This window comes from Vulpes lagopus, chromosome X, assembly GCF_018345385.1.
Source record: "Vulpes lagopus strain Blue_001 chromosome X, ASM1834538v1, whole genome shotgun sequence".
NCBI lineage: Eukaryota > Metazoa > Chordata > Mammalia > Carnivora > Canidae > Vulpes > Vulpes lagopus.
In genome coordinates, this window is record NC_054848.1 from 37,095,911 (window position 1) to 37,120,901 (window position 24,991).

The 24,991-nt window shown below is 42.5% G+C and overlaps 1 protein-coding gene across 1 annotated transcript; it reads right to left on the bottom strand.

Annotated features, from left to right (window-relative positions):
* Positions 1-20,231: 20,231 nt before the first annotated feature.
* Positions 20,232-20,858, bottom strand: PPP1R2C (PPP1R2C family member C). Its single transcript, XM_041740394.1, has one exon. It carries the CDS (start codon positions 20,856-20,858, stop codon positions 20,232-20,234), a length of 627 nt encoding a protein of 208 aa, XP_041596328.1.
* Between the last annotated feature and the right edge of the window lie 4,133 nt (positions 20,859-24,991).

The window sequence follows — 24,991 nt, forward strand, 5'->3', positions numbered from 1 at the left end:
GTGTTACTCAAAAATTGGAACTGCTTTAAGAATCCATCTTTAAAATAAGGTCTCATTTCTCTGAAATTGTAGCTATTGTAAAGCACATTTAGAGGTTTATATGGTAGTGTATATTTTTCCCCTTAAGTTGATAGGTGTAACTATTAGCCAGTTGTTGAATGCACTGAAAAATCAATTGTTCTGGGGAAGATTTCCCCACCAATTATTCTATCCCAAAATGTTTTGATGGTGTTAGCTCAATGCTTCAGATGCTTGCTAAGCTCTTTTTTTTTTTTGAGCTATTTCTTTGATTGTTCTAGAAGGCCCAGGACAGTGCTTTCAAATATGAGAAGGGACTCCATAATTCTGAAGATATTTTATAAACTCTTACAGCTTCAGTCTTAAAGGTAGGAATAAAACACTGTATTCTAGGGTTTAAAATGCTCCACCTCAGTTCACTCCCTTAGCCCCACATCAACCATGGATACCATATGCAGTAATTCTCAAATCCTTCATTTAGCCATAAAATAATAACTATTTTACAGCTTAAGCTTCAGAACTGTATATAGGAAATCTAGCCATCACAAAATAGCTCAAAAGAGAGGATGCTTCAACCTGTATGTGGAAAGTATAGATTACAGATGAGCAAACTCCCCTTTCTCTCTTTCTCCTTCTGAACACACAAAATACCCATTGCTACTGGATTCTATGACCAAAGAAAGCTGAATAAAGCAACATTCCTTTGTGATCCGCACCACCAGACACATTTTTCTAAGACCAGTGATTTGTTCTTTAATGCATGCATTATCTTACTACTGCATCAAATGCAAAAATGATCATTGTAAATACCATACCATCTTCTTTCAGGGCTAGGATGTTGAATCCATGTGTCCAGTGGTAGTCTTCCATCTTCTCTCCCTTTGTGAGCTCCCCTGGAACAAGTAGCAAACATAGAGTTTACTTTCATTACTGAATTTCTCTTTCTTCAGTGTCTCATGAAGGGTGTGGGCTTTGAGAAATCTTTGTCTGCTTCACCTAATCCCCAACCCAGCTACACATTATCATAACCATATAATTACTTAAAGCAAAAGGACATGGGCTACTCCAAACCATCTGGGAGAAATCTTACTATGTGCAAAGCTTTGTGCAAACATGTTTCTTCGTCAGTGTCTTATGGGCTCTGATTCTAACACACGAATCACACATTTGCATTGAACATTCTTGTCATTGAGCATATCTAATTGCAATCTCCTAAAAATATCTTTGAACTTGGCAGTAGGATTTCAAGACCCTTCCTCTTGCCCAAAAGGATCGCCATACCTGCACCTGATATCCAGCCTGTTCTATTCTTCAGAGCCTTTTTATTTTACACTAGTACTTCCTAACTCTCACCAGAGGCTCATCTTGTTCCTTAACCAACCCTCTTAGCCATGCCCCCTCTTGGATGCTATAGTAGTTATCTATTGCTGTATAACGATATTACCACAAATTTAGCAGCATAAAACAACACACGCTTACTTATTATTTCAGTTTCTATAGGTCAGAATCCAGTGGGTCACTCATGAGGCCCATGTTACTGTTGGCTAGGGCTGGAGTCTCATAAGAAGCTCAAATTGGGAAGGATCTGCCTCTAAGTGCATATGGTTGCAATAGCATTCTGTTCCTTGGGAGCTGTTAGCCAGAGGCCACTTTTGTTTCCTTGCCATGTGGACCTCTTCAACATAGTGGCTTACTTCATCAAGACCAGGAAGGGAGAGAATCGGCTAGAATGATAGAAGTCACAATTATATGTGGCCTAATCATGGAAGTGACATCACATCAATTACTCTACTGATTGGAAGAAAGTCACAGGTCTCTCCCACACTAGAGTGGAGGGAAATCACACAAAAAGTGTGAATATCAGGAAGCAGGGAAAATTTGGGGCCATCCTAGAGTCTATCCACCACAAATACTCCACAATGAAAAATGATCTCTGAAACTTTACTAATAGAAATGAACAATTAGCACATTTGCCAAACCAGTATAAAATACTGTTGATACCTCTTTCGTATTCCCCTAGGCTCAAGCAGTTGTAGTACACCTTGGCTTGACTTCCAACTGCTGGCCTCTGCATCTCTGTGTTAGAAACCCTCTCTTAAAGCAGGAGAGAAGGCCTGCTCTGTCCAGAGGATACATTTTTCTTTTTCTTTCTTCTACTATGGTGGACTGTTCTGAGATGCAATAGTTCATACAGCCCTTCTGGAGATGCCTCAGAAGACCAAGCAATCACCTCCACTTGCTATGAAGCTGTGGCTAGCTTGAAAAAATAGCCTCTCCTCTCTTTCTCCTGCCTTCCCTGCTTCAGTACCCCCTCCTCCTCACTCCCTCTTTCTCAGATTTGCTGTCTCCAATGAAGTTTGACATATGAACCTTTCGCCTGAAACTGTTTCATGGGTAACCCGGGCTGAAACCTATAAAATAAAATATTTAGAATTTGGCATGGACCTAGGGTAGGATGGTGGTGCATTCAGAGGAATGAGGACACATTCTTCCCATCATTTCATTCCCAAACCTAGAGTATTTTTCAAACATACTTCTTCCTCACCCCCAGGTATCTATTGGGTTTAAACTTTTCCCTGAGGTTACACTGAAGTATTAACACTTCTGTACCTCTCAGTCCCATTTTCCCATAGCCAAGATAGAATGCGTGTCCTTCCTTGGGCCCCTGTTCCAGTGTTGGGAAGTATGTTTAGTATATATGATACTCTTTTTACCTACCCTGAGGGTTTTCCTGTTGATCTTTGAGGGTCATGGTTCATCTTGTGAGCTATAAAACCACTAAGGAAGAAAGAGTAGTTCTAGCTCAGATATAATTTTAAGAAGACACACAAAACAAAAATGGGAAAAAAAGGGCCCTCAGGCTGCTCTATACTTCTAAAGTAAAGCTCCAAAAAATAAAATAAGCAGGCCACACACAAGGAAGCAGGCAAACTTTGTTTTGCTGAGAGGACTCTTTTCCTTGGGTTAATTCCAAGAGGGAACAGGCGCTGAGTGAGTCACAGAATAAGTAGGGCAGAGTTTGCCTTTCAGGGAATGCAATAGTGTAGGCGTACCCGTAGCCCCTCGAGGATGCTCAGCAGGCACGACTTCCCAAATCCCAGACTATGTCAGGCAGAAGCCTACCATGCAAAACTTACACATCCATGCAAACTTGCTCTGGTTCTGTTCCCATGCCTACCACAAACTGAGTTTTCAGAGTGAGCTCATCTCTCTGTTTGATCTGCCTTCTTAGTGAAAAGATGAACGAGGCAGAGTTGAGTTTGTTGACAGTTGGTAAGGGATACCCCAACCTGGAGCTGTGCCAGGCTGAGGGCAAAGACAACGTAGAAATTTGGCCAATGCGGTTTGAGAGTTGATTAATGGGCTATCATAGCAAAGGGTTCCAAGATGGGTTCTGAGGCCAGTATACAGAGCCAAGGGTGGGTGAGCAAAAGGAGGAAATCTAGAAGGAAAAATTCTAGTTGGCAAGGTTAAGTGATCCTGTATAGTACCATATTCAGAAGACTAGTGTCCATGGCTGGGTGTTTGTGGAACTGGGCAGTCCCATGTTCCAGAGGCAGCAAAGATACTGCCCTAAAGTCAATCAATACATCATAGATTTCAGTGTGGGAGATAGACTCAAATCCAATAACTCATGATTTAGTAGTTATTTTGTGGCAATTGTTTTCCCCTAGAAGCAAACTCTTTCTTCAAATGCAAACTGACAGGCAAGTATAATAAATAAAGCAGATAATAGAAAAGCTGCTGTAGTTGAAAATGAGGTAGTAAAGATGGATAGGTTAGGTGTTTCCCCACCTTCTCCAAAATCTGAGCCCCCAAGTCCCTTCCATGCCACTTCTAGTGCTCCATGGGATATCCTCTGAAACAAAAACTCTTCCCGAAAGCAGCCAAGTAAGGAGACTAAGGTAGAGCACTGGGGGTGTCAGAGGGGAGGGACTTGAAGCAGACAGTTCCCATTCTTCCTGCCACTGAGAAGTTTACGAGTCAAATATTCTAGAGTACAATTTTTACCTCCACCATGCCCATGGAAAACATACATGAGTGTTCAGAGCTCTAGTCATTGTTTAGAAAACACTAACAGTCTTAAATGCTGTTCCTCATTATCCATCCGTGTGTGTGTACCATAAAATAAAGACCTCTTTCTTGCTTTTTATCCTCCAGATAAATTACCTAATAGTTCTTGTGCCTTATCAAAATAAGACTTTCAGAATCATGACCTTTGATCAGTGCATGATCTTAGAATTTCTTCTGCATCATCTAAGACTAAACTATATTCAAAGTAGCTTTAGTGTTAAATTTATTTTATTATACATCACTTCTTTGAAAAGCCATCAATGTCTGTGAGGTGTAGGTACTCAGAGTCTATTCCTATTTACTAGACATTTGGTTTCTAATATTTTAGATAAAAGAGAATGTACTAACCCTAGTTGGAATGCTATTATTTTACAGCTCCACCCTCCTAAAACACCCTCAAATTTTCTGCTCTCTTCACCTTCTCTACTTTGCTTGGTAAAATTTACATCATATTTTATTTTGCTTTCTTACTTTGACCATGTTCTTTTTTATCAGTTTTTTTCCCCTTTGGGCTTTGTAATTGCCTGTGTTTTCCCCCTTTCTTTTTTTTTTTTTTTTTTGTTTTCCCCCTTTCTTAATAAATACAGCATATGCTTTCACCTAATCACCAAGACTACCCACTTCAAAATCATATACTTTGTAAAATGAATCCATATGCTTAAAGATAATTTTACAGAGACTTTATGCACCTGTGTTTAATACTGACCTGTTGCTTTAGAAGCTTGCTGTATAATTGTCATCCTGGAATTTCTTATTACATAGTTTCTTGGCTCTCAAGTCTTCCTTGGTTTTTCTCATTCTTGGATTCCTTCTATCTTGGGTTTTGCTGTACCACAATCTTAAGAAACTTTTTTTTTTAGAAGTGTGTGTAGTTATTAAACTTCTTCAATCCTTGTCTGTACAAACTGTCTCTATTTGGCTTCTTGACCTTCTTAAGAGTTTTCCTGGATATAAAATACTGTGTTGAAAAAAATTTTCTTTCAGAACATTGCCCCACTGTCTTTTAAGATGTGATGGTTGTAATGTCATGTATCATTATGGTTTCTTTTTCCATTCCCCACTGACCCCCAGAAGCTTTTAGGGTCATGCTTTTATCACCATTATTATGAAATTTTAATTACGTGTCTCACTCTGGGTTTTTCTGTACTTATTGTGCTGGACATTTGTTGAGCTCTTTAAAGTTGAAGATAGAATTTTATTACACCCTCAGAAGTTTTCTTCTGTTATTTCTTTGGTTATTTCCTTCCCTCTATTTTCTTGCTCCATCTTCTTGGAACTCTGATTAGGTAGATATTCAACTTCCTATAAGTGATCTTCTGTATTTTTCAATTTTCTTTTTGTTTTCTCTCTTTTCTCAAATGTACTTAATAAATTATATTTTTATTTTTCAGGAATGTTTCTCTTCTTTGCATGCTCCTTTTTGTAGCATCTTATTTTTATTTTATGCATGCAATATTTTCTCAAATCTCCCTGGTGATCTTATTTTATTATTTTTATTTTTATTTTCTAAATTTTATTTATTTATTCATAAGAGAGAGAGAGAGAGAGAGAGAGAGAGAGAGAGGCAGAGAGACAGGCAGAGGGAGAAGCAGGCTTCATGCAGGGAGCCCAACATGGGACTCAATCCCAGAACTCCAGGATCATGCCCTGGGCCGAAAGCAGGCACTAAACCACTGAGCCACCCAGGAATCCCCCCCCTGAGGATTTTAAGTAGATTTCTTCTTAACTGATCTTATATTGAGTGAATTCTCTCATTTTTTTTCCTCTGGAGTCTTTTAAAAATTATTACATTAGGTTCCTCTATCATGAGTTATTGGTTTCTTCAAATGCCATGTAATCTTGTGTTGTACATTTGAACTAAGCAATATGGTAACATTTATCCAAAGAATACAAAAATACTGATTCAAAAGGGCACATGTATCCCAGTTTATAGCAGCATATAACAGCATTATCAACAATAGCCAAATTATGGAAAGAGCCCAAGTATCCATCAACTGATGAATGGATAAAGAAGATGTGGTACACACACACACACACACGCACACACACACACACACACACCTGAAATATTACAGGGCAATCAAAACGAGTGAAATCTTGTCATTTTAACAACATGGGTGGAACTGGAGTGTATTAGGCTAAGCAAACTAAGGCAACCAGAGAAAGAAATATATGATTTCACTCATATATGGAATTTAAGAAACAAAAGAACATAAGGAAAAGAAGGAAAAATAAGATAAAAACATAGAGGGAGGTAAACCATTAGAGACTCTTAAATGTAGAAAACAAATTGAGGGTTTCTAGAGGGGAGGGGATGGGGGGATGGTCTAAATGGGAGATGGGCATTAAGGAGGGCACTTGTGATGATCATTGTGTATTATATGTAAGTGATGAATCACTGAATTCTACTCATAAAACCAATATGACACTATATGTTAACCAACTTGAATTTATTTTTTTAAAGATTCATGTATTTATTTAAGAGAGAAAGAGCATGCATGTGCACAAGCAAGAGAGCAGGGGAGATAGAGAGGAGAGAATCCTGAAGCAGACTCCATGCTGAGCATAGAGCCCGATGCAGGACTCAATCCCAGGCCACCGAGATCATGACCTGGGCTGAAATCAAGAGTCAGATGCTTAACCAACTGAGCCACCCAGGTGCCCCTAACTTGAATTTAAATTAAGAAAAAAGAAAGAAATATGGAAACAGATTCACTTTTTAAAAGTAGTTGATATTAATTTTCCCCTGGAGCTGTGTAGATCTTTCTCCACCTGAAAGGGAAAGCGTATCGTTCATGAAGGAGCTTTATTTGGGGGTGTAAAGGGACAGAAATAAAGGAGGCAAATTGAACATCTCCCTTGTAATCAAAACAAAGAAGCTTTTACTCTAGGGCCACCAAGAAGCACAAGAGGACTCCAGACTTTTCCATTGCCTTACAGAGCCTTTCTCCTCTTCTAAAGTAAAGGTAGTCCCTCTATATGGGAGCGCAGGGTGTGTAACACCTATTATAGCTATTTTTGACATAGTGTTTCTGTTAATCATTCTGCATTCTACCCTACTTCCCAATCCAACTCTTTGTACCTGATAGCTCCTAGCTCAGAACCCCTCCACCTTCAGAAGCTGTTCAGTAACCTCCTCCCCTCTGTTGTGAGCTATTGCATCCACCATGATTTCATCTGTCAAAATAACCCCTTATGTTTTCAGCCTTTCAAAAATTTGTCAAATATCTCTGGTCAATCCTTGCCCTTAATCCCCTTTTTAGTTCTATTATAGATGTATTCCCTTTTATACTTCTTTACTGTCATTTCAGTAAGGCTTGGAAAGAAAAAAATGAAGCCTGCCATCCTGAAGGAGGCTGAATGAATTTTAGATAAACCTCATTCTACTGAAGTCTGCTCCAAGGGAAAGAGAATTATAGAATGGAGTCAGGCTATTTATGCTAATTTTTATGTAGCAGTTCTATCTTTCAAAGTCTGTTTCCAGAAGTTCCCTTGGCATTCTAAATATTAAAATGCTGGTTGGCATACTCTATTACTAAATTATACATGATCCAAATTTAATAATTGTCCACAAATGTTAATTGTTATTAAACTACACCTACTGCACAATTAAAATCTGTATGCACATGTTCACAAAGTTTATAGTTTTACAAAGTATTATGTATATCTCAGTTGAGCCTCAGTACAAGCCTTTAAGGTAGGTTTATCAGGTTACACTAGCTGCTGCAGAGCTGTGAAGACAATTAGATTGCTTTATTTCTGGTCTGATTTCACTTAACTTGTTCAAAACTATCTTCATCTGTACAAACTGCCTAACTTTTCTCATATCTGATTTTCTTATCTGTAAACTTAGATTAATAACGGTAATGTCCCCAAAGGGTCATGGCAGGAAATTAGAATATCTGTAAACACTTAAAACAGGGCCTAACACATAATAAGTGCTCAAGAAATAGTAGCTATTTTTGTTGTTGTTGTTGTTATTTTCTTCATAATTGTCTCTTACTCTCTTCTAGGATGATAAAACTATGCACCATAAGTCAAGCCACTCTTAGACTCAGTTAATAGAAAACACATCCTGGATACAAATTCATGTGTTCTGACTCCAATTTCAAGTTTTATGATCACAAAATTCTATTTCTTCTCCTTAACCACTAACCAACAATGTGATGCTATGCAAATCCAATGGATGGAAGCGGGGGACGATCTATTTAAAATAGACATTCAATATCCTTTATCTGTGCCTTCTCAACACCAGCCTATTAAATCTTTGTCACAATGTATTGCAGCTATTGAGTAAACATTTGGCCCTGTTAAAAGACTAAATCACTCACTTTTGTGTTCCTGGTGGAATATAAACAAAATTTCTGTAACATTTCAAGTTCAAGGATATTTGATTAAAGTTATTTAAACAACGGGGCGTTAATGACAATACCTAATTTAGGTACTTACTTCCACATTCTTGGGCCCTCTAGAGACAATGAACTTATAATGGTGCGACTCACTGAATGGATTTCTTCAGAAAGTTTATGACACTACTGTTCTTCAGATCTCAGATGAGTTGAACTACCAACACATCAATACATAGAGGGTGAATGTTTAAACAAACAAAATGCTTGGAGTCCCAGAGGGTCAAGAAACTGCCAACACACATATTTTCTACTGCTAGTGGTTACTATTATTTCTGATCCTGAAAAGAGATTTAGGATGTAGATTATACAATTCCTTTGTTTTTGTTATTTTTCCTTAAAAAATTGTTTTTCTTTTGCTTGCATGATGCCTACCCACTCCAGAATGTTTGCACACATTCTTTCCAAAGCTTCAGAGCAGTGGAATCAAAGCCTCTCAGGGCATGGAAGTTTCATTTGTGGCAGGAAGAAAACAGATGGGATATAAACAGGTTTGGATACCCCCAGGGATATTAATGGTATTGCATGAAAATAAGTAAGTAATGCTAAATAGCATGCATGTTACTTCTATTGTTCCCCATCATACTATTTTTCAAAATCCAGTGTCACAGACAGAAGATAATTTTTAGGACCAGAAGAAATAGAAAATTAAAATACAATTTTCTTCTTCCTTATCATGGGGCACCAGAAGGGCATAGATTATAGTCTTGGAGTTGATACACCAAAACTATATATAGCATTCAAACTATGATCAACCTTTAGTGAATTTCAGAGTTAACGTGGAGGTGCTTCCATCTCATGATGATCACTTGCATGTCTTTTCTAACAGATGGCATGACCATCCACATTTGGGTATGTTGGATGGATTTTTAAGAATGAAGCTCATATTTCAGGGCACCTGGATGGCTCAGGTCATGATCCCAGGGTCCTGGGATGGAGCCCTGCATCGAGATCCCTGCTGGGTGGGGAGTCTGCTTCTCCCTCCCTCTGCCCCTCTCCCTGCTCATTCTCTTTCTCTCTCTCTCTCTCGCTCTCGCTGTTGCTCTTGTTCTCTGTCTCTCTCACAAATAAATCAACAAAAACCTTTTTTAAAAAATTTTTTAAAAAGATGGAGCTGATATTTTTTTGTTATTCATTGGACTCGAGATTGTCATCAGTCAGTGTCTATACAGGGGGTCACTACTGATCAAAATCGGACAAACTAATGGGACAGAAATCCCCAATACCTTGTGGGTAAAAGGATTTGGCGGGGCACCTAGGTGGTTAAACATCAGTTAAGCATCTGCCTTCGGCTCAGGTCATGATCTCAGGGTCCTGGGATCGAGCCCCACATTGAGCTCCCTGCTCAGTAGGGGAGTCTGTTTCTCTCTCTCCCCTCTTCCTTTGTCCCCCCAGCTCATTCTCTCTCTCTCTCTGTGTCAAATAAATAAAAATCTTTTTTAAAAACAGATTTAGCAGTCCTATTGGACCTGAACAATAGGCTGATTAAAGCTCCAGCAGAGCTGACTGGCCAAGGGCAGCCCTGGATCCTCCCAAGTTCTATGCTGGGAAGAAGAGTTGGGAGCAGGGTGGGGCTGGGGGGATCCTGTGAAAGCAATCTCTAATGCTTAAGGCAGGTGTTCTGTCCCCTGTTTATTTCTCACTGCCAACTACCTTTTGTTATTAGCTTTGCATGCCACCCTGCCAATAAAAAGCCAGTAACCAGACACCTCTGTGACTCCATAGTAGCTATAGATGACTAATTTCTGAGGACTGGACAGAGACGTTTGGGTTTAACATTAGATCATTCAGAGCTCAGCATTTCTAATGTAGAGGTCTGTCGCAGGTTGATTTCCCCAGGAAGCTGACTCAGGGAGTAATTAGAGGGGCCCCTGGGAGCCACACCAGTAGGAGGGAGAGGAAGCATGAGGGAGTGGGCTGAAAAAGAAGTCCAGCTGTGATGAAGTCTCAAGGCTAAGCCTTGGCCAGCTAGCTCTGAAGATGGAATGGCCTTTCAGAGTCGTCCTGAGTCACGTCTAAATAAACAGGCCCCTTAGAACCCTACACTGATCAGTCATTGGGTTTGGGCCCACCCTGGGGAGGAAACGTTATCTTGAGCCAAGTGTTTCTTTCAGCTGAAGCAGAAGAGTGGGCAACACTTGAGGGCTGTCTGATGAGGGCACCCTTTTTTTATTATTATTATTAAATAAATGCAACAGTGCCTGGCCCCATTCTAAGCCCTCTCCTTGGGTGACTTCATGAAGTCTTCCCAACAACTCCATGACATGGGTAGTTGGGTGTCTCACGAAATGAGGAGGCTGAGGGGACGACGAGGCAGAAGGGGACCACAAGGGGGCACCTGGGTGGCTCAGTAGTTGAGCATCTGCCTTTGGCTCAGATCGTGATGCCTGGGTTCTGGGATCAAGTCCCGCATCGGGCTTCTCCCTCTGCCTATGTCTCTGCCTCTCTCTGTGTGTCTCTCATGAATAAATAAAGAAAATCTAAATAATAAAAAAAGAAGGGTATCACAAATGCCTCTTCTTCCCTCACTCAAAAAAGATGAGGAATTCAGGGCTAGTGGGTTGTCCCATGTGCACCTTGATCTTTCTTATTTTCCCATACTCCCTTCATGCTCAAGTGCCCCCACAGGAGTTAAGTACCTCCACTTCCCCACACAGCTGTCCAAGGAGCAGTGTTGACCAGAGAGAGAGGGTGCCCAGTGCTGGTCTGAGGGGAGGCTTTCTAAGAAAGGACAGATGCTCCTTGAAGGCTTTCCTGAGTTCTAAATGCAAGAGGAGCCCCCAAATCAACTTGAAAACACACTTCAATCTGTCTTCAATTTATGTTCCCCATATACAAAAGGAGAGATCTTGTGGCTGTATACAAACATCACCTCCCTTGGCTTCATAAGCCCTAGCTGATCTTTTGGTCTCTGCCTCTTATGAGACATAGAAATTTACCTCTAAGGTGAGGGAGTTGGAACAAAGGGTCTTGAAGGCTTCCAGCTCTAAAAATTGTGTGTTGCTATCAAAGTCCATAGTAACTAGTAAAGAGACTTCAGAAGAAGAAGAAGAAGCAAAAAAAAAAAAAAAAAAGGAACATTCTAGGAATACAAAGTATTGTGTGTTACTATAAATACCTGAATGTGGTTCTTACCTGTGGTTTGGATTCATGAGACAGAATTAATTCCTTTCTTTCATAAACTTGGCGCAGTCCTGGAAGTTTCAATGCATTTTAAAATTAAAATGTAGACTGGCTTTACATCTAAATCCTGCTTCCTGTCCTCCCATTTCATCTCTTACTCTGCAGAACTTAGTGGCGATGAAAACACCAAGGACATCTTCAAAGAGAAGGTTACTTGAAGCAGCTGCCACTCAAGACTTGCTTTTCGGGAGTGTCACCTTCTCACTTTGTCTTCACCTGTGCCCCCTCATGGCTCATGGCTCTAGAGCTTGAGGGAACACAGGTAATGAGCTCTGAGTGTGTGCGCAGCTCCTGTCCCCAAGGGGCCCTCAGTCTGCTGGGGGAAAAGAGATAGGCTCAGATATACCCCACGCTATTACAGAAATGATCAGCACGTCAGCAGATGCAGAGCAAATGCGTGCACATGAGAAAAAATAATACTGGCTCCTGTTTATTGAATACTTACTAGAGGCCGTGTGTTCTACTATCATCTTTTCATTTAATCATTCCAACAGCCGTGAATGGAAGGTATGATTTATGATTACTCCTCATTTGATTGTGAGGAAACTCGACTCAGAGGTGACCAGCTTCACCTCGGATGGACTCAGCTGATGTTTAGCAGAGCCCTGGTTCAAATCTAGATCTCTGGGACTGGAAATCCGTTCCTGTCAATTATTCTGCTCTTCTTCCCCCAAGGCAGGCACCCACTATTCTGACTTGGGAGTTTGGAGTGCGGTTTGCACTGGAATGTGGAAGAAAGTAGAACACGCAATAAAAAACAGGAAGACATATATTCTGGGAAAAAGGAAGAGCTCGAGCAAAGATGGAGATGTGGAGAAATCCTGACGATGGGAATGCCCGCGGCACCGGTGACTGCTTGTCTGTGTGCAGGTCGGTGGGTGAGGACAGTGTATCGGAAGGTGAGGAGGAAGGATCAGGAAAAGAGTAGCATGGGGAGGGGTGGTGACAGATTGAGTACAGCTGTGATCCGAATCAGCCAGCATACCTGTGGAAGCTTCTGGGCACACCTGCCCACAGTCCTGCCATTCAATGTGATGCATTTCTGCAAAATCGTATACACATCTCACACACAGGTGTGTGCACACACGCAGTAACAGTGAGGTCTGTCCCACAGAGTTGACGTCAGCTAATTAAAAAGCTGTATTGTGGGCAGCCCGGGTGGCTCGGCGGTTTAGCGTGGCCTTGGGCCCAGGGCCTGATCCTGGAGTCCCGGGATCGAGTCCCACGTTGGGCTCCCTGCATGGAGCCTGCTTCTCCCTCTGCCTGTGTCTCTGCCTCTCTCTCTCTGTGTGTCTCTCATGAGTAAATAAATAAAATCTTAAAAAGAAATAAAAAGCTGTGTTGTAGAGGAGTGCTTCTTAAACTTGAATATCTACAAGAATCCCCTGGAAAGCTTCTAAGAGCACCCAATGGCCCGAACCAGCCCCAGAGATGCTGACTCAGGTAAATCTGGGGCTGGCTCTGAGAATTTGCATTCCTAACCAGCTTCCAGGTGATGACGATGCCACCAGCCTATGGACCACGCTTTGCCTGGCACCATGTGGAGCAGGGTCGCACTCGGCTGTGAGTAAAAGGTGAGATTTGGCATTTGATCATTAAAATCTTTCACTTCCTGAGACCAATGTCACATTTGTGCTCCTGTCTCCAGCTCTGTCCACCCTACTCCGTTCCACTCCAGATCCTACTGTGTAGCCATAGGGGCTTTTAAAATTAAGGGTCTGGCTGTGTCGTCCTCCGGCTGAACATGTTAGCAGTAGGTCCTTTGCTTTTGTGCGGCACATCAACCCTTTCAGAGCCTTTCTTGCCTCTGTAATCCCTCATTTTGTCCGGAAGAGATACCTTGCAGGTCATGACAAAGGCCATATTGCCTCTTTTCTACATCTGGAATGCCAGTCTCCCAGGGCCTGCCTCCCCATCTTGGTGAAATTCCATTTCTCCTTCAAGTACTTCCAGACCTCTGGCAATGCCTCTTCGGTCCCCCTGTGCAGCACTCTTGCACAGTATAGAAGTGGCCTGGTGACAAGGCCAAGCTCTCCACCAATCTGGCAGCTCCTTGAAGACAGGCACTGGGTCTCAACATTTAGGGCGTGAATAAACAACTTAATAAATCATAATTGAACTAGTGTTATTCCAGACCTGGCAAGAATTAACTGTCACATCTGTTCTTCCTGGAGCAAAAGATTATGTGCTTTCTTAGCGTCTGAGCTACCACGGGGCGGAGGGTGGGGGGAACCCTCGCTCACAAATAGCATAAGGAAATGACAACATGCCATTAATAACCCAGAAGAAGCTCTATCTGTTTTAGGATTTTTCCATCTGGGCATTACAAACCACAAAAGCAACTGTTTTGCTTCCACAAAGAACATATTTTTTTTTAACAGCACACTTTCCAAAAGGACACTCCTTCTGTTGCATTTTGATCTATCCTGATTTAATTTAAAGTTTGGATATGGGGTCTGACCTTATCTATCAGTGGCTGAGCTGTTGTCTCATGGAAATGCAGTTTGAAACCCATTAATAGGGTAGCCTGTATATTATAACTTAGAAGCTCTGGGTTATCACTGATGCTTGCAATTGCTATGGAAACCGGGTTCATATGCACCTTTCAAAGAGTCTGCTTTAAAACAGGGGAAAAAAGGAAGAGGAAAAAAAAGGCTCCTTGAAAGAATAAGACATTAGTATCCAACATGCATAGGCAGGTTCCGTGATGCAAAAACGCTCTGCCTACACAGTGATAAAAACAATCCTTTATATTTTTTAGGAGCTAATAATGTATAACCTTGTATTAGAGAACTGTGTTTACACTGATGAGGAAGAAAGCCTCTGGCAACGTCCCCCCCTGCACATACGCACATGCACACACACACACACACACACACACACGAACATACATGCACCCATAATTTTTGGCTTTCCCCAGACTTTTCCCAGACTGCATCCTTAGATCCTCCAAAACCCCCTGCATGTGCAGCTTCAGGTGCTAAAGCTCAACCAGTGTGGACACTGGCAGGGAGCTCAGCCTCTTTCACCCCCACTTCTGATGTGTATTAAATGTCACATCCGTTGTTTATGGACTGAATCCTCCCCCCCCCATGTTGAAATGGCAGCACTAATTTGATCAGGTGTTTTCTTTAAAAAATTTGGATTGTCTTCCACCACAAATCTGGGTTTTCGAGTCTCCATCCTTCATCTCTCTCCTTGCCCACATTTCTTCTTAATGATCCTATTGCTCCAAGTGCCATATTGTATTGGGTAAACAAAAATGTGAACAGTCACCAACATGGAGGGGGAAACTCAACTGCCACCTGAGACTGGGGCAGGGGTGGGGAAAGCTAGAGAACAGGGGCGCCTGGGTGGCTCAGTCAGTTAAGCGTCTGCCTTCAGCTCAGGTCATGATCTCAGGGTCCTGGGATGGAGCCCTGAGTCGGGCTCCCTGCTCGGCAGAGAGTAGGCTTGTCTTTCTCCCCCTCCCCTTTGCCCTGCTTGTGCTCTCCCCCCATCTCTCTCTCTCTCAGACAAATAAAATCTTTTTAAGAAAGAGTGGGAAGGTGGCTATTTGATGACAAATGTCAGAAGTGGCTTCTGAGTGGTGTGACCCTACACACATGATCACTCTCTTATTCTCAAATGTCTTTTTCAGCACCTCATTTTGTCTGCATTTACTTATCTGTCCTCCTCACTCTGTCCCCTCTCACCAGTTTCTAGCTAAGTTCCCCTTCCCCACAGAGACCTGATTTGTCACCAGGGTAACACAGGACTCGCAGGACTCATAAACCATTTATAAAACAGAGAGGAACTGGCTCAATAACCCAAGAAAGGGACACACAATTGTTAACACATCAGAAAAACCCAAGAGGTTTATGGTCTTGGGTGCTGTTGTTTCTTTCCCTACAAAAATTTTTCCCTACAAAACTTGGCTCTTTCATCTCATTTCTTCTTCCCTCTCTCCCTCTCTCCTTCCTCTCTGCTCTGCTCCAGCCTGACGTGCCTCTCTCCCTCACCACTCCCCTGGCCTTCCACATGCTTCCTCGCCAGCAGCCTGCATGTGGAGGATTGTTGAAAGTGCAATTGATACATACGCTCCATTCATCCAGTGGTATCTTTGAGTGAATATCTCAGGTTCTTTGCTGAGCAAGGGCTCAGAGCAGAGAGTGGGAAGGAGAAGCACTAGAACTTGAGGCTCAGAGCAGCATGTGTAGGGGGAGAGGGCAGCTTCTAGACCGGAGAACATTCTCCTTAGACCACTCCCTCTTTACAGCTATACAGAAAAGCAGCCCTTGATGCACTGTCAGGGTAGACATGTGTGCTTAGTAGTTGTGCAGGAAGAAGCCTCAGTCCCCACCAAGGACCTGGACAGAGCCAGTGTTGTATAGTGGGGGGAAGACTATGCCTGAGGAAGCCAGACGGGCCCGAGTTTGAATCCTGATTCCATCATTTAGCGGCTGTGGATTTGGACAAGTTACATAAGTCTCTTTATTATAAATTTCCTCACCTCTAGGGGCACCTGGGTGGCTCAGCGGTTGAGCATCTGCCTTTGGCTCAGGTCTTGATCCCGGGGTCCTGGGATCAAGTCCTGCATCAGGCTCCCCGCAGGAAGCCTGCTTCTTCCTCTCCCTCTGTCTCTGCCTCTGTCTGTGTGTCTCAAGAACAAATAAAATCTTCAAAAAATAAATAAGTTTTCTTACCTCTAAAATGGGAAAAATACTATTTCAAAGAGTTGTTGGCATAACTGAAGGAGACAATGTTTTTGAAGCCCCAGTACAGTGTCCGACACGTCACATATACTCAGTAAATGGCAATTATTAGTCGTAGTACTGGTAATAGTATTGATATAATTATTTGGTTGGGTGGAAAAGAGAATTATTCTTTTCCTTATCATCCCGTCAGTAAGATTTTGTGTCCTTTTTATGATAGTTCAGAGAGTTAATGACTCATTGAGAGCCAGTCATAACTTTTAGAGCCAGTGAATTCAATCCTTCATTCTTTTTTTTTTCCCCTCATTTTTTCCCCTCCCTTCCCAACTCCTCACTCTGGCTACCTCCTTCTCTCCTTTTGTTTTTATAATGACCCCCAATTTTGGCTTACTCCCCAATCAAATTCTTGATACAAATTCTTCTTCATTTATTCTAAGATGTGAATGGCTTATAAGCACCTATAATGTTATTCCCAGGTGATATTTGCACATGAAGAACAGAATCCTTTAACTGAAAATATTAAGATCCTCTGAATTCAGTGTTTTTCAGATTACAGGCTGCAACTAAAGGAACCAATTTAGTGGCTCTTGACTACCATTCTTTTATATTATTATGCCTTATTACATGTTATTTAGTGTACTAATGTAGAGGGGGAATGCAAACAATTTCAAAGTCTAGGGGTACATGTAATTGCCTTACCCTTCAAGGGGAAGTTACTCTTATTTGACAACCCATTTATCCTATTATATGTCCCAGATTTTAAATGACCAGCCTTGCTGAATCTCAGACTGAAAAATGAGTAAACAAAGGCTAACATGAGAGGAGTTACTAGAGGAGATGACATTGATAAAGAGTTGAAACTGAAACTGAACACTCAGATTTCTTTCTCCAAAGGAAACTCAATACTTAATAACTTAAAAAATAAAAATCCATTTTCCGTACAGCCCAAGACTATGTCACTTAATTAGGAAATGACGATTTGGAAAAAAAAATTGTTCTGGATTGCATTTGAGTAGGGCACCAAGAGCACCATGCATAAAAGGAAAAAACTGATAAATCAAACTGCATCAAAACTGAAACCTTTTGCAGAGCAAAAGTCTCCATAGGAGGGTAAAATAAGCTACAGATTATAAGAAAAGATTTGCAAATCAAAGAATTCTCAAAACTCAACAGTAAAAACAGATAATCAAACTAGAAAATGGACAAATGACATTTCACAGATGATGTATCGTGCTTGCAAACAAGCACATGGAAAGATGTGCAACATTATTAGCCATTAGTAAAATGCAAATTGGGACCTCAGGACACTTTTATAAAAAAAAAAAAAGACTCAAAAATAGTGACAACACCAAATGTTGGTAGGGATGCAGAGAAACTGGAATGCTCATATATGCTGGTGGGAATATAAAATGGCACAGCCACTCTGGAAAACAGTTTGGCAGTTTCTTAAGAAACTGCAACCACCATACGAGCCGGCAAGTGCACTCCCGGGCATTTATCCCAGAAAAGTGAAAACTTATGTTCACACAAAAACCTGTACACGAATGTTCATAGCAGTTTCTTTTGTTATACCCAAAACTGGAACCAGTCCAGATGAACTTCAGTGGATGGATGGTATACAAAGAGTGGTACATCCCAAAAGGTTACATACTGTATGATTTCATTTATAGAACATTCTTAAAATGACAAAATTCTAGAAATGGAGAACAGATGTGGCTACAAAAGGGCAACATGAGGGATCCTTGTAGTGATGGAATGTTCTGTATCTTGATCGTATTAATGTCAATATCTGGGTTGCAGCGTCAGGCTATAGTTTTGCAACATATTATTGGGAGTATAATGATTTATGAGTAGAATATATTTGTTCATCCAAATGACCCAAATCATATATCTCAGATATATTTGGACTTCATCCACAGTTCCTGAAAAAGGTAGCATTCGCCTGTAAGCACTGAAAGAAAATTAGGAGCCATAAAGGTGAAATGGGTGTCTTGCTGTTAATGAAGGTGACTTTTAGACCTCACCCAAGGGCAAGGTCTGGTTGCCAGGGGAACCAGCCATGTGATTGTTGGGTTGAAAGTGAGCCCCACCCCCTGACCTCGGGGGAGGAGATGCTGAAGGTTGAATTAGCCTATGGCCAATGACTTAGTCAATCTTAACTTTGTAATAAAGCCCCTGTAAGACTCTAAGGATTTTTTGGTCTTTTTTTCTAAGAGAATTTTCATGCTTGTGGAACCAGATCCAAGCTCCATGACAACAGAAGCTCCTTTGTTCAGGACCTCCCCCTGTGTATCTCTTCATTTGGCTATTGACTCATATCCTTTAATAAACTGCCAAATGTAACTGTTTTGCCTGAGTTCTGTGAACTGCCCTAGCAAATTAATCAAACCTAAGTTATTCGTGGTAGGAACCCGCAATCTGTAGCTGGTTGGTCAGAAGCAAAGGGGCCAGGCTCCGGTACTGACTAGGGTCTCAAATGGGAGCAAGACCGAATCCTTAACCTGAGGAATTGGATGCTCTTCTTCAGGTAGCATGAGAATTGCTTGCTGTGTGTGGGGGAAGCCCCTCCTCCCACATCAGGACTGGGTCCAGGAACCCTAAAAGAGTTATCCACAGAGGGAAGCCGGGTAAAAAGAGCTCAACATCTCTGTGTATCACTTCTCACAATGGCATGTGAACCTCCAATTATCTCAGTAAAATTTTAAATAAAAAGAAAAAAAATTCACACACGAAAGACCTTTGGACTTCTGTCCAGGAGCTATAATCATGTCACTGGCTTGGAGGAATCTGTCACAAAAGAAAAGCTCAGTTGTTTTCAAAAAGCTAACTAGGTCAAACAATAAAGTAATAATAGCAAATTATTTAGCAAGCTATAAACCAAAAAGGTATAAAAAGTTGGCAGTTGAACTCTATTTCCTATTTCTCCACACCTCAGAAGACTGAATAGGCCATAGTGATCAAAGTAGAAATAACAGTGTTTCAACAAATGATAGAATATTTGAGAGAAAGAAGGGTTCCCAATGTCTTGAGAATCGAAGATACTCCATGAAAGGTGGTGTGTGTATGTGCCCGGAGGACTGAGGAAACTAAGAGTTGAGGCTAAGACAGTTATGAGAAGGGAGTACGGAGATAACATTAGATGTTTTAAAATACTGACAGCAAATCTGCCCACCTGGTGGACAGGACACAGTCCGAATAGACACTGGCACAATTTTAACCCAGTAATTAATGAAAAAGAACTTGTGTGTGTGTGTGTGTGTGTGTGTGTGTGTGTGTGTGGAGGAAAAAAAGGTAGCATTCCCCTGTTAAGCACTGAAAGAAAATTCAGAGAAAATGTAAAGGCACTAAGCCAAAGGAAATGCAACTCTTGCCCCACCCAGTTAAACAGGCAAATCCCTCCAAAGACAGGTGTTTTTTCAGCCCAAATATTCATCAGACTAAGTAACCTAACTGTACCTATTGCACTTTGATTTCGTAACCAAACCTTTCTATAAAAGCGGACACACGAAGAAAGCTAGCACAGGTACAAGCGAATATAAATCAGTCCCTTTAACATCTAAGGAGCTAGCTAATACATACAGCACCCAACATATATATATATATTTTTTTAAGGAACGCGGTTTGAAATCGCTCTCAGGATCTGTATTTGGCGCAAAGAACCACGCACAAACAACATCAAGCAGTCGCTCTGCCTTTAATGTGTCGTTTTCTAAGTTCACCATGGAGTGATCCAGGGGCAGGTGGACTGCTAGGTGGCCCCGCCCGTGCGGCCCGGACTTTGCGGAGCAAGCAGCGGTACGTTAGGGCGACCGGGCTGGGGCAGGCGGCCAGCGGTGGTGGCGCGGAGCCACGGTCGCTAGCTGTGGAATGGCTGCGTTAGCAGTTCGTCACTTGTAGAAACTTCATCCGATGATTCTTCCAGGGCAGTGTTGTCTTCGTTGTCTCCAAGTGTGGTTTCCTCGTGGTCATCCTCGTCCTTCTCGTGCCGCAGGTCGTCCGAGATGAGCCGTCTAGCCAGCTGGATGTTCAGGCCTTCGTTGTGGTGTAGTTTCCTTTTCATTTCGAACTGCCGCTGCTTTTCCTGCGCGTCGAAAAAGGTCTTGCTACTGTGTGCTCCATCGCTGTCGGGCTCCCCCACCTGACGGCTCCGCTGCGAGGTCCCGCCGGCGGCCAGTTTCTTAGCTACGATGTCCGGGCTCATGGTGTCCTTGGCGTCCAGGTCGGTCGCTGCGTCTTCTCCGTAGTCTTGCTGGCTGAGGTGGGGGCTGCTGGGCTCGTTTATCTTCATTAAGTCATAGTCTCTGTAGGCCGGACGGTGTGTTGCCAGGATGTTGGATTCATCCCATTTTTGGGACTTTTTTCTCTGTACCTCCTGGATGTTCCCTCCGGACTGCGGGGAGGAGGCCGCCACAGAGGAAGCAGTGGAGCTTTTATTCTTCAGAATCCCCTTGATGGGCCGGTGCGAGGCGGCGGAGGCCGCCATGCCTGAGGAGCCAAGGGCCGCGGGGCGAGGGTTGGGCCGCCGCAGCCGCCTGCCCGCTCTCCTGGCTGAGACTGCAGCTCAGTCTGTTCTGGACGCTGGTCCCAAGGTGCTGGCGGTCTGACTCTGACCCTGCGTCACAAAAGGACAACGCGGACGACGCCACAGAGGTGGCCACTGCCGTCACGGCCGACGTCATGGCCGCCATCACCGCCTTGCAGGCCATGCTGGGGTTTGGGGGTTTTGAAGGAGTAACATAGGAAGTGTCCCTGCATTGCCCTCGAAACAAGAAAGCACTGTTTTGTGAATTTCTATGCAGCCTGTCTGTGTGCCGGAGGCTGTGTAAAACATGTCGCACTGTGGGTCCCCGTCAGAAATTTGAGTCATTACTATGGCTGGACAGATTGGAGGCGTAGGGGTGATTATCTTCTGCTCCTTCCCTCTGTTGCCATGCACATCTCCCTCTCCCCTACCTACTTACACACACACACACACACACACACACACACACACAACCCCTGGTCTTCCTCTCCTACTCTGCCTCTTGGTTAATGGCCCCATATCCAGCCACTTACACCAGCTGGAACCTGGCATCATCCTCCATGCCTTACTCTCCAATCCAGCCCTCAGACACTGGCCTAAATATCTCAAGAAACTCTCCAATTCTCTCTCTTCCACCATCACCCCATTTCAAGTCACTACCATCTCTTGCAGGGAATACAGCCACAGCCTTTGAACTGCTCCCCCCATAACCCCTCTTGCTGCCTTCCAACCTCTTACCCACCTTCTAGCCAGAGTGGTCTTTCCAAAACACCCATCAAATCTTGTCATATCTCCCTTTCAAACCCCTTAACAGCTGCCCATTTTCTGTAACATAAAGACAGAAAAACAGAAGAGAGCAAAATAGGCAGCTCTCTGAACTGCTCAGACATACATCTGGAGCATATACGTCCCCCCCGCCCCCCGCCCCTTTGAATTCTGGCCTTTCTGTGGCCAGTAGCACCCACCTTCCTTCTTGTCCCAGAGGCCATTTCCAGGTTCTTCCCTCAGTCTGGAATGCCCCTTCAGTTTTCAGCTCAAACATGATTGCCTTATGCGGGCCTGTTTCCCGAGCCCCAGGGCAGACAGACCTTCCTGTGCTATCATGGCCTCTATTATTTTCCTTGGCACTTGTGATTATACTATCTGTGGACGCTAGATGGGAAATTCTGAGAGAGGAAGGAAGATGTGTTTTTTGGCTCACGATCATCTCCCACTCTGGATCTTCACAACATGACGCTGTACTTGGCACATAGTAGGTATTACAAGAATATTTATCTAGTGAATATTGAGAGGTGATGGGGAACTGGAAGAATGAGATGTGTGAACAGAGAAAAGCCTTTACAGTCCTACAATTTGGCCAATCAGTCACGTGAGGAAGGAAAAAAAACCCGTATGTGGAATTTGGGGGCTGTTAGAGGAGTGACTTTGGAACATTTTGTCCTTCACAGGCCTCATATTTCATAGGCAGCGACATTCTTCTAAAAAAAAAAAAAAAACAAAAAGGAAATTAAGATCCAGTTTCACATTCTCCCCTCCAGGTAGTATTCACAAGATTTTTTTTTTCCTTCTGATAACATTTTGCTTCCTCTTCTCTCCCTCAAGGTCTTTCTGCATTTGTGAACCACAAAAGCAAAAGCATGAAAGAACCATAAAACTTTTACAAGGGTCTCAAGCACCTTGAGTTCAAGTTGTCCTGTATTCTCCAAAGTCCTACTAACTTCAGAAACTCTGCAATCACTTTAAAACTGTGTTATTCATCTCAGAAAAAGAATTTCCTGATACCCTACTCTTTGAAAAAAAAAAAGCTGTATTATGTGGTGAGGGCTTTCAGGGATTCAAAAGCTGATAGTCAAGGCTATAGGAAAACCCTCCGGTATGTGGGGGGAAGAAAAAATAAACTTCATTATTCAAAAATACTCCGGGCTACCCTTCTAAAAAGCCTCACTGAAAAGCAGCACAGATCTGCACAAACGTGGTTTGTCCTCCTGGCTGGTAGGCACAGTGGGTCTATACATGTTTAGCTATAAACAGGATGTTAAGGGAGACGCTGATTCCAGTGCATTGGGATTTTGCTTTTGTCCGTACACAGCACCCACCCCCACATACTGTGATCTGAATATACAAGCTGCTCAATATATAATGAGTCAGCGATCCGGTAGTTCTTACATCTTCTGAAATTCATCTTTTCAGTAGCACAAAGGCAGTTCATGCTGGGCAGGAGCACTGTGATTGTGACCTATTACATGGGCCACAAACAAAATGGTTTGAAGAAAGAAACCACCAGGCCTGACAGATTTCAGTTGTACGTTACTTAAAAGTAATTCTTTTTCACCTACCATTTGCTCATTATCTGCTTAATTAATGAAGGAGTCCCTAAGAAAAACCCGAATTTTGAGTTCTTGTTATCAAGCTAAAAATTCTCAATCTCAGTAACGCTATCACAAGCTTGAGTTGGAAAAGATCAGCAGGCTTTCCAACATTCCTCTCTCTTTACATGATTCATTTGTTATTGCCCTAGGACAAGAGCTGAGCAGATATGTCTGAAGCTCCATCACACACACACACACACACACACACACACACACACACTCTTCAGGGCTAACTAAAACTTTCCCAGTCAATGATACATTATATAAAATTTAGATGTATGCCTAGAAAGTTCTTTCAACAAATATCTAGCGACCATCCATTGTATTTCCAAGACTAGAACCTTCATTTCAAATGCACAAAAAAGCAAAGTGGTGCTTCGGTGGTCCCCATTGGGTTAATGTTTGATGAATACATCTAAGTATCTATGCTGTTCTATCACTGCCATTTAAAAAATCATTTAAAAAATAATATTGATATTTAAAATGTCATTTGAACCCTCCCACGTTTGCACAGGATCAGAATATTTGGCAGAGAGTGGATTGACTCCAAAGGTTTGTTTCTTCCCTTGAGAATCGCCTATTTTTCTATGGAGACATTCTCCAAGCACTGTAAGTATGGGGGTTGGTTCAAAAGAAGAACCGGGCCAGGAACAAAGAAATTCCCAAGTAAAGGTGGGAACACCTAAGAAACCAAGAGCTTCCACCAACAAGGAAGATATCCTAGATGTCCCACTGGTTGCCATTAGTGAGACATTAGTAAAACTCATAGAAGGTAGTGGGCTATTCGGGGACCAATTGTGCTACTGGAAGTGGAGATTAATACTAGTTTAGCCATGTGGTATCTTAAGCCCTGCATCAGTTTATCTAAGAATTATCCATAGTACTTGGAGAATTATGTTGGATACTGTGTAGTATGAAAACAAAAGTGCTCTTTGGTTTTGAATCTGTTTCTTGCTCAATTTCTCTCTCCAATATTCTAAACCCAGATTTCTGACATTCTGCTAAATATCTCTATCTTAGATCGGGTTATCTTACAAACCAACCTTGAGCCAAGGATTCAAGAGCAAGTAGTCTATACTTGGGAAGAGGTTTGGCAGAGAACATTGGTAATGGAGTGGGGAAGTGAGAGAGGGGAGGTCAGGAGACAAATGGCACATCACCAAAACAGTTCGTCCTGTAGGCCACTAGAACTAAATCGTGCTGGGAAACTGGGAGTCAATGAAGAGGAGGGACCCCCGTGGCTCACCTCCACCTCATGAGTGAGAGTGCTATAGTATATTTATGCATCAACTGCTGCCATCTTTACTTAACGCTTGCTGCGACTGGGGAGGGGCATTAACTCCCTGCACTTCGGATTTCTGCTGGAGCATTGGGAATGGATGGCCAATGTGCTGCTGTAGCCTCTTGTTAGCTTCCTCCCATCCCTCTTCACAAACCTTCCCCTGCTATCCTGCTCCCTGGGCTCACAGTCCCAGATAAAAGTCTTTCACTCCAGCTCTGCTTTTACTGGCAGAACCCAGACTAAGACAAAGATTGTGCATCTTGGGGCAGCTGGGTGGCTCAGTGGTTGAGCATCTGACAACTTTGGCTCAGGTTGTGATCCCGGAGTCCTGGGGTCAAGACCCACATCAGGCTCCCCACAGGGAGGCTGCTTCTCCCTCTGCCTATGTCTCTGCCCCTCTCCCTGTGTCTCTTATGAATAAATAAAATCTTTTTTTAAAAAAA